Consider the following 15,117-nt stretch of genomic DNA (forward strand, 5'->3'; position numbering starts at 1 on the left):
CTCCACAGTGCACGTTTTCCACTGCATGCTTTACACCACTCCATTCGATGCATGGCTTTGTGCTTGTTGTGATTTCACAACAGGAGCCTTTTTCCCTGGTAGACCTAATAGCGATCCCTGACCTGATGTTCGATCAAACCACTGTAATCATGTGTCACACTTTCAAAGTCTCAGCACTTGAGAATGAATACTGAAACGCACTGAAAGACTGACCAGGGTTTGAGGCGTAATTGTGGCTGTATAGCACCCTCTAGAGACAAATAAGATGCACTGCACTCAGTGCACCCATCCTGAGAGACTATCCTGAGAGCACACTGTACCACTAAAAAGCACCCTGATCAGTAAAGATGGGATACAAGTCACATGGACATAAGGAAGACATGTGAAAACGCCATTTCAGGGGGCTACTCTGTTGATTTATAAAGTGTGTCCTGAGTTCGCTACCTCACACTTGCTGCGCAGTCCGGTCTCCTGCAGTCTGGACCAGATACTCTGGATTCGGCCCGCATGCTCTGGGTGGGTGTTTGTGTTGCCACACATACACTGGTGCTTCTGCATGAGAGTGTCATACACCAGCCCTGAAAATACACACACACACACACACACACACGAGCATTGTGACACACGCTCTCTCTCTCACACTGCTTTCAAAAGGGACCGACAGTTTTTAGTTTGTTTTAAATGTATGTCCTTTTAGCAGGTTTTATGTACTGTAGCGGTGTCTAATTGTATATATATTCTAATTGTGTGTGTATATTTACAACATTAAACATGGCACAATAAAAACAATATATTTTGGTGCCTGGTGGTTCACTGGATTCTTTTTTAATAAGAGGGTGAATGTGCTGGAGGTACTGACCAGTGGTGAAACGCGGCTTAGTCGGGGGCTCCTGCACCACAATGGGGAATGAAGCAGAAGCTGGAGAGGACTGAGCTCTGGACAGTGGGCGGTGGCCTGGTAAAGTGACAGACAAACCGGCGGCCTCCATCGATGCCTGGTAGTTTCTTAGCTGATGGATCCTCTGCTGTTCCAAAAGCAAAGCCTGCTGCTCGGAGACAGAGAGGAAATACAGCCATACACGCAGACTTCAGAACAAGGCAAAGCAAAGCCACGGGCGTTTCATGATAAATTGTAAATAGTCCTGCAGTTACAAGACACTGCCACGAGGTGGAGGCATTTACACAACAATAGAATAAAGGAGCCAAAAAAAGTCAACCAAATGTCCTTTTTTTTATAATTTTTTTTTTTTACCAAATATTATTCAAAGTATTATATAAATACAGGCAAAACCCCCCTTTTGCAATGGTGAACTTTTAGTCTCGAGGCCTAATGGATTTACTGATCTATGGTTCGGCTTTGACATTTTTGTATTGTAAAGAAACGGAAAAAAAAGGGAGGAACCAAAAATGCCTTATAAATGTCTCAGTGCGGAAAAGATCTAACCTATAGAAAGGTAAAAACCTGAAAACTTTTCAGACCTGCACATTTAGCCCGAATAAAGGAGGCCTATTTTGGAATACAGAGGCTTTATTGCACAGAAAGCCTCCCTCTGCTGTCACTAAATTCATAGGCTGTTTAAATCACTGTGTGTGTGTGTGTGTGCGATGGAGCTGCAGAGCGATGGATACTGCAGAGACACACACTTCATGGTTCCTAAACCTCAGCTCGCTCCTGCTGAGTGAAACACAGATAAAGCGAGTGGCCTCAGTAGAGCGGGGGCGTGCTGAGACACGGTGGTGTGTGCATGCGCGTCTGTAGGTTCGTTCGTGACTGTGTGGGTGTCTGAGTTATTTTTAAGTCCGAGCCAAAAACTGATGTACAGTGCAGCGCACATTTCAAGTGCCAAGAGCAGACTGAGACGAAATGTAATCATGAATATCTCTCTATACCTCACATAATACACAGGGCAGCTTTTTTTTTGTGTTTGTTTTTTTCCTCACAGGTTTTTGGTGGTTTCATGTTTTTAATTTCACCTGCATAATTCCCAAGTGCCTGACCTGTCTGAAGATCAGCTCGTGCTCTGCCTGTCTCTCTCGCTGCTGCAGCTCCTCCTCCAGTTGATCAGGAGGCTCCTGTTTGATGGTGATTCCACGCATCAGGCCTTCGGCAGGGTCGCTCTGAGCCTGATGCTCCCTCAGCTCCTCCTCCGTCTCCTCCGGGTGACTCTCGTGCTGCCTGCCTGGCTCATTCGGTTTAGTGGCCATGATCTACAAAGTGAAACATATACAGCATGAGTGAAAAAAGTTATATTTTCAGTCCTTGTCCAGGCCTTGACTTCCAGTGGCTGCCTGAATATCTGACTGTCTACAAATGAAGATTCGGTCCTGTAATGTCGTATTTTGTTACTGTGCTTAGAAATTCTACAGTGTTTCAGCTTGATGGTATTCAGAAGCCCTGACCTATTTGTGCTCATACGAGGATGTTTTGATGAAGATGAAAAGGGTACTTCTGCTCAATCAGAAGTGATTCTGCTCCTGCCTAAAATCTGGGACCGCCGGATATCACCATCCACTAGATATTGTCTCTGGTGATACACTGACAGGCCTTTACAACATCTGTCTTTAGTTTCTGTTTGTTCTTAGGGCATTTTGGCTTTAGAAACTGAAATGCATGCTGAAGTAAGTTGAGGTCAGGTGACTTGGCCATTGCAGTACATTCCACTTCTTGCTTTCGAAGTGTGTCTCGTGTTATTGTCCACCTGGGCTGTAGAAGCACTTGGCTTGAATGTGGGCAGATCATAACCCTATTCCCCTTCAGAAATCCATCCTGCTGCTTTTGTCAGCAGCCACATCACATCCTATCATTTTTTGCTTAATTGTAGGTGAAGTGTGGAGGGACGACAGAGTAAAAGACAGTCCAATTACTTTTGGTTTCCTGATTTTATATATATATATATATATATATATATATATATATATATATATATAAAAATCAAAGATCAAAATCAGCTTTTTATACTCAGTGGTTATTATACGTATTATTACCTCTAATCAACCCCAATATACAGCTTAGTCAGTGTCCAAATATTAACGGACCTGATATTAGGAAATCTTCTCCACCATGTCACAATAGAACCGGTTCAGAGAAGAGTGCAGCCGCAGAGTAACGTCGCCTTTCCCAATTTCCTCTCGACAAAGCGTCCAGCTGCTTTACTACATTTCGGTTCTGTGCTTTTCCTGCATACGTCCGATTTGCTAAAGCAACCGAAAGCCTCGAGACGACATTTTCGTCCGCGCTTTCTACGAGACGACACGGGCCGTCTGAACACTATTACTAAACGACGGGAGGAACTCCTGCCTCGAACCTAAACCCGAAAAGAAGGTTTTGGGCTCATGATCTTTATAATAGATATCGATCAGTGTTAATAAAACGCTGTGCTACGAGGAACTTTACAAGGAGTCTTTACAAACAAACTCAGTTGATGAAGCAAAGAGTCTTGTGACAAAAATGGCTGAAGAAACCTGATAGCCATAATAAATCAGAGTACTTTGGATACATGTGAAGGCAGACTCAACTACATGCTTCGTGTACTTCGTCCGCCGCTGTTTACACATCATCACAGTGAAATGTTCTCTTCACATACTGCAGCATTTCAGGGTCAGTGCTCAGGGTCAGCCATGATACCGAGCCCGTGGAGGAGAGGGTTAGGGACCTTGCTCAATGTGGCTTGAAACCCCGACCTTCTGATCAGTAACCCAGAGGCTTCGAGCGACCGAGTGCTAGTACAAGTCTGATTGCAGAAAGCTTTCCTTCTGCTCAGTCGAAACCGGCTTTCCATGAACTGTCTCCGTTTCCGTTGGATTTGTCGGCATCGCTAACGCTCACCGGCGCTATTTACTGAGCAGCAATTACAGAGAATGAACTACAGAGGAGCACCGCCGGTGCCGAGGACTGACGAGTCAGCAGGCCGTAAGAGTCGTCAATGCTCGAGAGAGGAAAAAAGGACGGAAATCACCACGGGAACTCTTTAGACCCTACACCATGAAAACCGGCTTACACACACACACACACACACACACACACACACACACACACACACACACACACACACACACACACACACACACACAGGCTGGCAATACGATCTCACAATAACACACGGGAAACCGAAACGAGGGCATGTCGTAACACAGAGTGCAGAGTGAGAGAGAACAGGGGAGGACAGGAGATACGCAGGGCGTTTGTTCTTTTACGGCTGCTGACACTCCACCCTCGAATCTGCCTGCTTTCTTGAAAAACTACCTCCTGCCCTATCGCCTGAGTGGGATCACACACACACACACACACACACACACACACACACACACACACACACGGGAGCGGGAGCCAACTCTGGCAACAACACAACACTGTGGCTCCGAGCCAAGGGAACATCTTTGACGTCAGAGCACTTGGCAATGCCGCATCCCTGTCCTCAGTTCTCCAAACAAACTTTGCTTTTTTTCAATTTTCTTTCTTTCCGCGCCCCCGACCTCCCCTTTTGTTGCTCTTTTCACATTCTTACTCATTTAAAGTGGAAATTCACTGTGCCTGAGTGGCTGTGTAAGCGCTGATTACGCTGCTCTTTGTGAACGAAAAGCAGAAAGGCAGCAAAAAAAAAAAAAACGCTGAAGAGATTAAATAAAAGATTAAACACGTCTCAGAATGAGGAGTAAAGTTCTTTTTTTTTGTTTCCATTAGCTAATGCAGACACAGAATTCTGCAGAAATACAGAAACGCCAGATTTATGTTTGGATATAAAGAAGCGCCCACACTGAACGCACACCGGATCCACGTGTAGAAAAATGCAGCCGTATGAGAGGGAAAGTCTTGCTGGCTGAAAGCACTTCACATGCTCATGTGGTGCACATATCTTTCCTGCAGCAGTTCCTAACTGTGCACGTAAACAGGGGAAATGCCACAGAGGTATTACATTCCTCTAGTGTCTGCAGAGCGAGCGACAAACGACACCACGTCCAGGAAGAGCGCTGTTCACTGAAGGTTGTCATCCTGGGAGATCGGCCTGCTTACGAAAGCCACCTTTTAGCCCCTGTGTGCGTGCGTGCGTTGTGTGTGTGTGTGTGTGTGTGTGTGTGTGGGCGCAGATCCTGAGGCTAAACATCATCCAGATCTCCAGATCATACACTGCGTCAGACATACGACACACACAAAACAGGGAGGAGGAGACTATTATTTTTCCCCCCTTTAGTCTAATGTTCTGGCAACAGTTGTTATCTAAAATGCAAGCGAGAGAGAGAGAGAGAGAGACAGAGGGGGAGCGTGAGCACTGCAGAGAAAAAGATAGAGAAGATAGGGCAAAACATCAGCATGGGAGGGAAAAAAAAAGGGAGAAAAAGAGAGAGACGTGGAGAGAAGAAAAAAATGTGTGTTGTGGGGGGGAAACAGACAAACATAAAGCTCACAGTGCTCACAGTTTGGCAGAGAGAGAGAGAGAGAGAGAGATAAAAAGAGAAGAAGAATGGAAAAGGGGAAGAGAGTTGCGGAAACAAGAATGGAGAGAAGGAGAGGGGGGGCTGAGGCAGAGTGAGAGGATAAATAATGGTAAAAGAGGAAGCAGGAAAAGGGAAACAACCAGGAGAGAGGACAAGAGACAAGACAGAGTGACAAAGAAAGGAAAAGAGAGAAAGAGAGAATGAATAAGGGGGGGATCATTCATTCACTGGAGTAATTCTCTACGCCCACACTCATCTCATGACACTGCATTTAGAGTGCGGCTCTCTCACACACACTCACACACTCTAAAATACACACGTACATTCAATAAGCTTCCGGTGTGCCCAAATAAGGGATGTGCATCCTCCTGGTTGCCATAGTGACAAGAGACAGAACAGAAAGTGGGCAAGGGAAAGGAACGAGAGAGAGAGAGAAAGTAAGAGAACAGATGGAAGGGATGGAGAGATGGTGGGTGTGTACCTTGCTGATGTGGAGCTGCTGCTGTTGAAAGTGCTGCTTCTGTTTGACCAGGAACTGCTGGTGCTGCTGCTGGACCACGAGCTGCTGCAGGGCCTGTGTGTTCTGGGGCAGAGGCGCTGACTGGGTTCGACCCAGTGGCCGGTGAGGACGCAGCTTATGGATGGAAGGTGACTGTAGGGGCAGACCACTTAGACCTAAACACACACACACACACACACACACACAGAACGTTATTATAATTCGAACCTTTCATTCATTTATTCCCTCTGACACATCTCTATCACGGTGTACGGAAATGTAATTTAATAAAGTTTCAACGCGAGTTATACAAGTCATAAATGGCCGATTCCATTATGTTGAGATATATATATATATATATATATATATATATATATATATATATATATATATATATATATATATATATATATATATATATATAAATAATTAATAAAGGCTAGAACAATATGGATGCAAAAGTGCAAGGTTCAAATGCACAGAACGCATCAGTACAGCAGCTGTAGGTCTGGACAGGTAAGTGCAGAACACCAGTAACGTCAATCAACGATAAATAAACAGCACTGTTAATTAGTTGAATAAAAATGCATTGAAATGCAATAATCCTGAGTGGGCTGACATGTATCACACTGCTGGGCCAAATAAAACAGGAAGAGAGAGCTGAGCTTTTGGTAGTCAACTCATCAGATCAGTATGGGTTCCCCTTTTAGGATTGACCCCATTCCATTGAAAAACTCAAAGGTAAAAATCTATTCGCCCTCATCCACATGCCTGCCCTTACAGGAGACTGCGATTGGCTGGCGTCGCCCTGATTGACAGAATAAAATCGAATAGCCCCTCCCACGCAGACAGAACAGCTCGTTTTGCACTCGTGATTTCTAGATAGCAGGGCGATCGGCTCTCTGTTGTCAGAAAAGGAAACTATAACAATGAATAACAGCTAAACATATTGTAAAGCTATAGGAGGCCCGATTTACTGGCAGTGATTTTTTTTTTGTGTCATGTCTGAACAGTTTGTGTGCAACATGCAATCACGCTCCCTCTGGAAGCGTCAGGACCAGAATTGTGAGGCAAACGCTTAGAGGAGCTCCAGATTATGTGCCATCCTTTATTCAAGGATCTCAGAATCGTTCGCTAATTCAATTCGATTCCGTTCCATCTTAAATGCGTGGAGTGTTTAACCACAGACATTGTCACGGAGAAGCTTTACAGGTTGATGAGCGAGCCAGATGTGAAAACAACTCCGCGATTCGACCAGAGAAACCAGGTTCAAAAAGAGGAACATGTTCTCATCTTGGGAGATTGATTTAGTTTGATAATCGTTTAAGAAATGAACAAAGTGACGACATAATCCTATCAGATAGAACTAAGGTCTAAAATCACAATCAACAATGTTCACCCTCTCTGTCCTGTCCTTAATGCGTCATGATTTCAAAAATCTCTTGAACAGATGAGATGAAGTGGAGGAGAAGAGCTCGGCTGCGATACAGTGTCTCAGCTACCTCACCGAAATCTCTCTGTGTCGGCTGGGCAGAAGTATCGACCATCCTGCTGCTGTCGTGCTGAGCTCAGTGGGAGGCTAATTAACATTGTCTATGACTAAATTCATTAAAAATAAAGCTTCCTTCGAGCCAATCAGCACAAATTGATGGCAATTTAAAAGGGATGAAGTTCATAAAGTAGCGTTTAGAGCGAAGACGCAGTAACCCCCCGTTTCCTGAATCGAGCTGCTTAACCACGGAGAATAGCCCGATGTTTTATATCGTCAAAAGCCTTCCCGAAGAGAAACCAGCAGATCAAAGTGTAATATTAATGATGCACTTTATATAACATCTGCTATGTATAGGCTGTCTGTCGACAAGTAACAGCTGCCGTGTATACACACAAGGCTCGGTTTATCTTTTTCAATCTGTGATCCAATTTAAGCAATATGAATAAGAAAATGTTGATTGAAAGTTGCTTTGAGTTTCAGTGCAAAAAATAAAAAATAAAAACTATCCCAAAAGTATTTGTTGTGTGTGTGTATATATATATATATATATATATATATATATATATATATATATATATATATATATAATTTTATTTGTTTTTGGAAAAAATTGTGTTGTTAGTTTACACTCTGTCTGTACAGAATACACTCCATTTTCAGACCCGGAAATAACTTTTTTCTGCCAATCCGCATGTCATGAACTTGCAAAATGAAGGCTATGTGAGTTTTGGCTTTTCAAATCCAAGCCGTCTTGAGGAAATTCAAGGAAACCTGTTAGAAAGCTACTGAACCTCGTGATCGCACGTCGCACCAACATCATGGGTGCGTAACTGACATGACGGCCGAATTTAAGTACAATACGGACCTGAAACCAGAGGGTTCTGCGACTGCTCCAGGAGGGCCATGTGTTGCAGCAGCGGGTTGTGGGCGGAGCCTCCCTCTCGCTCCAAGGCCGTGGCAGCCAGATAGGAAGGAAGATGGGCTCCAGTGATGAACGGAGTGGTTATGGATAATCCGGGCTGCAGGCCTGCTATCGCCAGTCGCTCACCCTCCTGCTGGCCGGATGCCACCTGGTGAAAAACAGCAGCAAAAAAACACATGAGCAACCAGTGTGTGAAATGTGAACACAAGGAAGTGAATGGAAAACCCAAAAGGTCAAGTAAGAGAGACCGTGTTTCTCGGCAGTACAGAATCAATGCGAGAGTTAGATCTGTATTTTGGGGGGGGTCGGCGTTTGCGTCAGCGAGCGGCGTTCGGTCATTGTGTCTCAATGGCTCCTTTCTGAAATGGTAGTTGCGCTGAAAAGCCGCATACAGCACGCTGACGGTCTAGACAGGAGCCCTCTATGTGGACTCTTCAGCTCAATGGCCAGTCAGGGGCAAACCCGGTGGCAGAGAATAGAGGAAAAATACGTCAGAGAGACGGAGAGGGCGGAGAAAGAGAGAGCATAAGACGCAATATAGACAAGGCATTGAGCTAAAGATAGGCAGGCATGAGAAAGATATGCGAGTGAGTAGGAAGAGAGAGAGTGAGCGGGAGGAAGAGAGTGTGAAAGTGAGATGGAGCCACTCACAGTGGTGGAGCCGGTGGCTGGCAAGCCCAGAGTGATGTTTGGGAGGGAGGGGGATGTGTACAGAGACAGCTGGCTAACAGGACCCTCTCTGCTGGCAAGACGATGTGCCAGGGAAGGCTGGAAAAGAGCAACACACACACACACAAATAAATAAACGCTCTGTGTGGCGGTGTAAAGACAAACACACACACACACACACACACACACACACACACACACACACACACACACACACACACACAGAGTATATCCACAGCACAATCTCAGCACTCTAGCTCTATGAAAATCATCAAAATGTCTGCTGGATAATGTCTAGGTTTATTCTGTCACACTTATTTAGGAGAAATTTTTCTTCATAGTACAATTTACAAACCCTTCTGATGTATAACTTAAAGCAAATACTTCTCCTTATTAAACAGCTTGTGCTTATATGAACAGAAACACATATCTGGTGAATGCATAAATATACCAATAGAGCATGCAAAGAATATATATATATATATAAAATCGTGATAACCTCAAAAGATTGGGACTAAACAGCTGTGTAGCCTTAAGAAAACCACTTATCAGTGAGGCTAATCTGAAAAAAACTTTAACTTGCTAAGGAGCATAAAGATTGAACTCTGTAGCAATGGAAGAGATTTATGTGGTCTGATGAGTCCAGATTTAAACTGTTCCAGAGTGAGGGGTCTTAGGGTAAGAAGAGAGGCCAGTGAACTAATGCTCCCATCATGCCTAGTGCCTGTACAAGCCTGTGGGGGCAGTGCTATGATCTGGGGTCACTGCAGTTGGTCAGGTCCAGGTTCAGCATTGTTGTGTGTCCAAAGAATGAGGTCAGCTGACTACCTGAATATACTGAATGACCAGGTTATTCCATTAATAGATTTTTTTCCCCTGATGGCACGGGTATATTCCAAGATGACAATTCCAGGATTCATCTGGCTCAAATTGTGAAAGTGTGTTTCAGGAAACATGAGATAATTTTTACACGTGGATTGGCCGCCACAGAGTTCAGACCTTAACCCCATTAAAAATCTTTGGGATGTGCTGGAGAAGACTTTGACTCTCCCATCATCAATAAAAGATGTTGGTGAAAAATGACTGCAACTCTGGACAGGAATAATATGTCATAGTTTAACCTGAAGGAAAAAAAATAAAGAAAAAGCATCTACTGATTCTGAGCTGAGGCTGAAGTGTAATGTGAAATGTGACCTGCACCTCCACTGGACTGTTGCAGATTGAGCTTGTGATGCCGTTCTCATTAGTGATGTTGTTGGAGCTGTTGTTGGGTGAGCTGGGGCCAGAGCCTGGTGCACTGTTACAAGCTGATTCTAAAAACAAAAGAATGTGAAATATTTGAATTGGACTAAAGCACATAGCGGCATACCTGCTGTGGGTACCTCCAACAGGTTGCTTTAGAAGAGAGTTGTAGGGTTTTTGTTATCCCTCACCTGTCACGTCCAGAGAGCGCTTCTTGGCCGAAGTTACGGGGCCGTCCCTCCTCCGCAGCAACGGGCTGCTTCGCCGCTCCGTCACCTTCTGCTTCAGCCTGGAGCGCAGCTTCAGATTCGGCTCAGACGCTGTGGGGAGTCCAAACACACGCTGTGCTCACATTGCAGCCTGTCATATCACGCTCAGATCCATGCTTCTTTCCCACACATAATCCGATACTAATCTGCTAGCCTGGTCTTATAAAGATATCGCGTTAATGAGCTAATATGAAATCAAAAGCGCACAAACTTCTGAACAGAGCAACATTTTGACACCTGTGTTAAATTGAACAAAACCATAAAAAGCATTGAAAGACAAAAAGGCAGAAACACTGGAGAGAAAAAAAACAGAAAAAGGATTCCAGCCTAGCGCCAAAACGAATCAACCCAATCGAGTCAAGAAAAACCACAATGTAACCAGCAGTAGTTTTAAAGATTCTTCATTAAATGTGTAGACTTCAGTCTGCAATGCTGTGTTTTTCGCAGTGCACTGGCCCATGCTAGCTTGAGCAAGTAACTTTGGGTCGAGCAACAATCCCGGAAGCGAGAGTTTTCCCCACACACGGTCCACTTGACCACTGGCGTTTCAACCGCTAGTTCCGCTGTCTCTGCTTCCTTCATTTAGCGAGCCAGTCCTAATGACCAATGATTAGCATGTGACCATGTGTCAGATATCCAGTGGCCAATGATGAGTGCATCCAGAGATCATTAATGTTGTTCAAACCCCACTGGGTTTTGGTCAATATTAAGTGCGGTCAGTAGCCACTGAGAAAATGACCATAAGCACCATCTTCTCATCGTTCACACCCATTTAGAAACACTAAGTAAGACCATAGATGAACCTGTCGTAATGCACTTATCTAAAACGTCCAGGTTCCATAACTTGAAGCACTTTCCGAAGAGCACTCTGTATTAAATCGCTGGTCTTGTGGTTGCGATTAGCAAACTAGGTGAATGTAAGGGTGGCACTTCTTGTAAGAGGCGGGACCCTTCCCAGACATCTTTGTTAAAGAATGTAGTGCATCCTTCCATTAAGACCGTGCATTAGTCAAGGACGAAGAGTACGGCTGCCAAAGACTGAATTAAGGTTTGCCCTTTTGCCTTCTCATAATTGAAGGCTAACACACTAATGGCAAGAAACTAGCCTTTCTAACCCAAGCAAAACGAGATGTTAAGGTCGCACCAGCGGAATCTTTGATGATGACTGAAGTTTGGAAATGTACCCTGAGGATCATTGTTTTTGAAAATCTGCACAGGACACATAAAGTACCCTGTAGCGGAAAGTATGCACTGTAATAAACTCGGTAATAAACAACGAAATGCAAACGTTAAAAAGGAAAAAAAAAAAAACATATTTGGAATAATCGAGTCCCGAGCGGCTGTCGTACTTTTCTCGGGCGGTGGAATATTAATTGTAATAGAGTGGGCTAGTGTAAATCCATGGCTGGCAGCCAGCAGCAGGGCATCGCCTGCTGTAAGTGGAATGAATGAGGGCTACCATGAGGCCAAGGACCTGGGGACAGAACCCGCCCCCCCCTCACTGTGGAAAAGTGCTGATGTGGCAGAAGTGAAGCTTGGAGATCAGCAGTGGAAATGGATACCCTTGGTCACCCTTGTACTCACTGACTTCAGGGTATTGGAACAAAATGCTTCAAAATGTACCCGACTGCCCACCAAAATCTTCAGGGTCGTTCTATAGAGACTAGTGTATCTAAACGTTTTGTATTCATATACAGTGCAGTTTGAGTTAGTGGGTTTTTGATTTTTAGTTTATTTCTCATTCCAGTTTTGTTTGATTTGGTCATTTGCTGATCCCCACCCACTAGCCAGTTCTACAGCTGAGAGAGATTACACTGAGAGAGTGAAGACTAGCACACATGTCCTCCAAACAGCCTGAAGCCAACGACCAACTGCTGTATCACAGGGCTGCATAACCAAGTGATCATAAAACTCTTCCACATACAGGAGATTACACCGTGTAGTGTAGCTCGGATTGACGAGGGAAAGGTAACACCATGTGCCCCATCCAGAAACAAGGACAATTACTCTAGAACTTTATGGAGATCTCCGGAATTTGGACTTTGAGATCTCCCAACAGGAAAGCCACCAGATAAAAAATGTCTTGGTGGATTTGCTAAAGCAAGTATATTACCGTAATTTCCGGACTATTAAGCGCACCCATATATAAGCCGCACCCACTAAATTTAACAAAGATTTTTATTTTAAACATAAATAAGCCGCACCTGTCTATAAGCCTACACATGTCTACACTGAAACTAATGAACTTTACACAGGCTTTAACGAAAGACAGTGACTGTTACACGGTGTAACGGGTGAAATATGTTGTGGCTCCTTTAAGAGCAAAGCAGCATTTTGGGAATAGCCTGCCGCCACATTTTTTCCGGTATTACTGCATGTGTGCAAGACCGAGGAATATGTCCTTATTATTTTCTGATGCTCATTTCTAAGTTTCTTTGACTAACCCATAACGCTGTTGCCAAGAAAAATAAAAAAGCATGAGTTTTGGAAACCTGTCTGTGTTTATATGATTTCTGTTGCAACTGGAGTTAGCGAGCTATCCCATGACCCAGACTCAACGCGCTACAACGGCTTGTATCTAAACAGTAGCCGACCAAGAAAGTCATTGCTCACTGTCTTCCTCCTTCCTTTCACAACTATTTCTCTCGGGAGTTTTTCTTTTGGCATCGTCGTGTGTTTAAAAATCACTATTAGTGGAAGATTTTCTCCCGATGCCGTGCAGCTCAGAGCACAGGTGAAGTGTGTTATTTCATGCTTGGTTGTTTTCAGCGTGATGAATAATTAGTTTTTTTGGCTTGAAGTTTGTAAAACCGGGAAAAACCCAATATATACATATAAAATACATATATTAGCCGCTTCGTTGTTTAAGCCGTGGGAAAAAAGTAGCGGCTTATAGTCCAAAAAATACGGTATTATACACTACTCAAAACACAATTTCCTAAGAGAACCACTAGGCTTGGGCAGCGTACGTCGAGTTTTCAGGGTGAAACCATTGCAAGGCCTTGGTAAGAATGAAACAACACAGCTTTGTGGTTCAGTTTATTAAAGTGGGACACCTTAGAATTATCCTGGGCTCGGTTCAGAATAATAAAAATTCAATGCAGTAACATCATTAGCTCAATATGGATGGATTCTAAAAGCTGAAAGAAAAAAAACAAAAAAACAAATGCAATCACACACCTCTTCTCCTTGTTTCTAAACACACGATATACTAACTAAAAATAGTCCCGGACATTTTGTAATGCCACTGTTTTCCAGGAATTGTCATTTTATGTGCCGCATTCATATTTATCGTATTGTTTTTTTTTTTTTTTGCGCACTTCGGATTAGAATACAGCGGATATCCAAGGCGTGTTATTACCTGCGGCGAAAAACGAGAAAATTGCTCAGGAATTGGCGAATATTAAAGCCAGCGAGGACACCGCGGGCTGTTCAGCCAGCATCGGATCCTAAACAGTAATAAGTAAGGATTTACAGCTGTAGACCTTACCTCGCCTCGTGCTGGCGTTTCTACACGGGGACGCTTTTGTTACATGAAATGGGCTCTTGTATGGATTAAGCCTATAACGTTCTCGCATTAAAAAAAGACAAAGTGAAGCCCGCATGGGAGCACGCCTCAAACACACACCATCTGGGCTCCCCGCGTCTACTTTCTTGCCAATATTGTGCGGGAGAAAAGCAGGATATAGAAATTAAAAGTGTTTCAAAGCCAGGCTTATTTTGACCTCCCGCAGTAACAACAATAGAAAACGGAGAAGTGCAGCTCGGCACGACCTCGCGTAAGTGCGCTGATTAGAACGCATAAAACGGGTTATTAATCAGATACTAAATAGATCCCGGTCGCATGAGAGATGGTTATCTGCGTGCACCCTGGGTAGACACGTGGATTCCGAGAAGGCAATTGCAAAAACGTTACTGGGGAAATAGCTGCAAGTTGCCTCGTTGCTGGGCGGCTCGTTGGTGAAACCAGATTGAAGACTTGCATGTGCACGGCTGAAATGAGTTGGAGCAGCTGAGTGCAGAGTGCAGTGGATTGGGTTCTTCGAAGGGCCATAAAGCACGAATGTACCGAACACAACTCTTGGTGTGATTAGGGAAGTGATGCTGAACTGTCAATCAACGTTTCGGGATACGGTCCGGTTTTTAGCTGAACGAGATGCGGAGATGACTCGGACCCCCTCACAAGCACTAATCGATCTCCTAGTTTAGACACTCATTAAATCCACAGTGCTGGCATGCTTATTAATAACTTGAGTAACTAGTTCCTTGAGAAAACCAATTCTTCTGGGGGTCTTCTCGTCTCTGTTCGGGCGTAACGAGGGCGCCTTGGCACGTGGGTGGAAAGGGAGCGCCATTCCGCGTCTGCACCTGACACGGCTGAGGAACGCAACCGGCGAGAGACGAGGAGGTAAAATGGAAGCGAGCAGAAGGAGAGGCGAGGAAAGCCATTCCCCCCTGCACTATAAAGCTTGATGAAGGCTGATGAGAAAGCTCTGCAAGGGAGTTTAAGTGCCATCAAGGACACGCGGTGACTGTGCCAACTATGGCAAGTCACCAGCCGAGTGCAGCAGAACGAGCAGGAAATGATACA

At 44.4% G+C, this 15,117-nt stretch overlaps 1 protein-coding gene across 5 annotated transcripts in view; it reads right to left on the bottom strand.

The window, feature by feature from the left end:
• hdac4 (histone deacetylase 4) overlaps nt 1-15,117 on the bottom strand; it is a 165,824-nt gene that overhangs the window by 36,684 nt on the left and 114,023 nt on the right. For all 5 annotated transcript variants that reach the window (XM_046839337.1, XM_046839320.1, XM_046839328.1 and 2 more), the window contains 8 exons: nt 10,449-10,577; nt 10,216-10,328; nt 8,998-9,114; nt 8,290-8,494; nt 5,915-6,108; nt 1,999-2,208; nt 860-1,046; nt 445-578 (listed from right to left, as the gene is read on the bottom strand). In XM_046839337.1, the coding sequence (XP_046695293.1) occupies nt 445-578; nt 860-1,046; nt 1,999-2,208; nt 5,915-6,108; nt 8,290-8,494; nt 8,998-9,114; nt 10,216-10,328; nt 10,449-10,577 (1,289 nt within the window). The remainder of the gene's footprint in view (nt 1-444; nt 579-859; nt 1,047-1,998; nt 2,209-5,914; nt 6,109-8,289; nt 8,495-8,997; nt 9,115-10,215; nt 10,329-10,448; nt 10,578-15,117) is intronic.

This window comes from Silurus meridionalis, chromosome 3 (genome assembly GCF_014805685.1).
Source record: "Silurus meridionalis isolate SWU-2019-XX chromosome 3, ASM1480568v1, whole genome shotgun sequence".
Lineage (NCBI taxonomy): Eukaryota > Metazoa > Chordata > Actinopteri > Siluriformes > Siluridae > Silurus > Silurus meridionalis.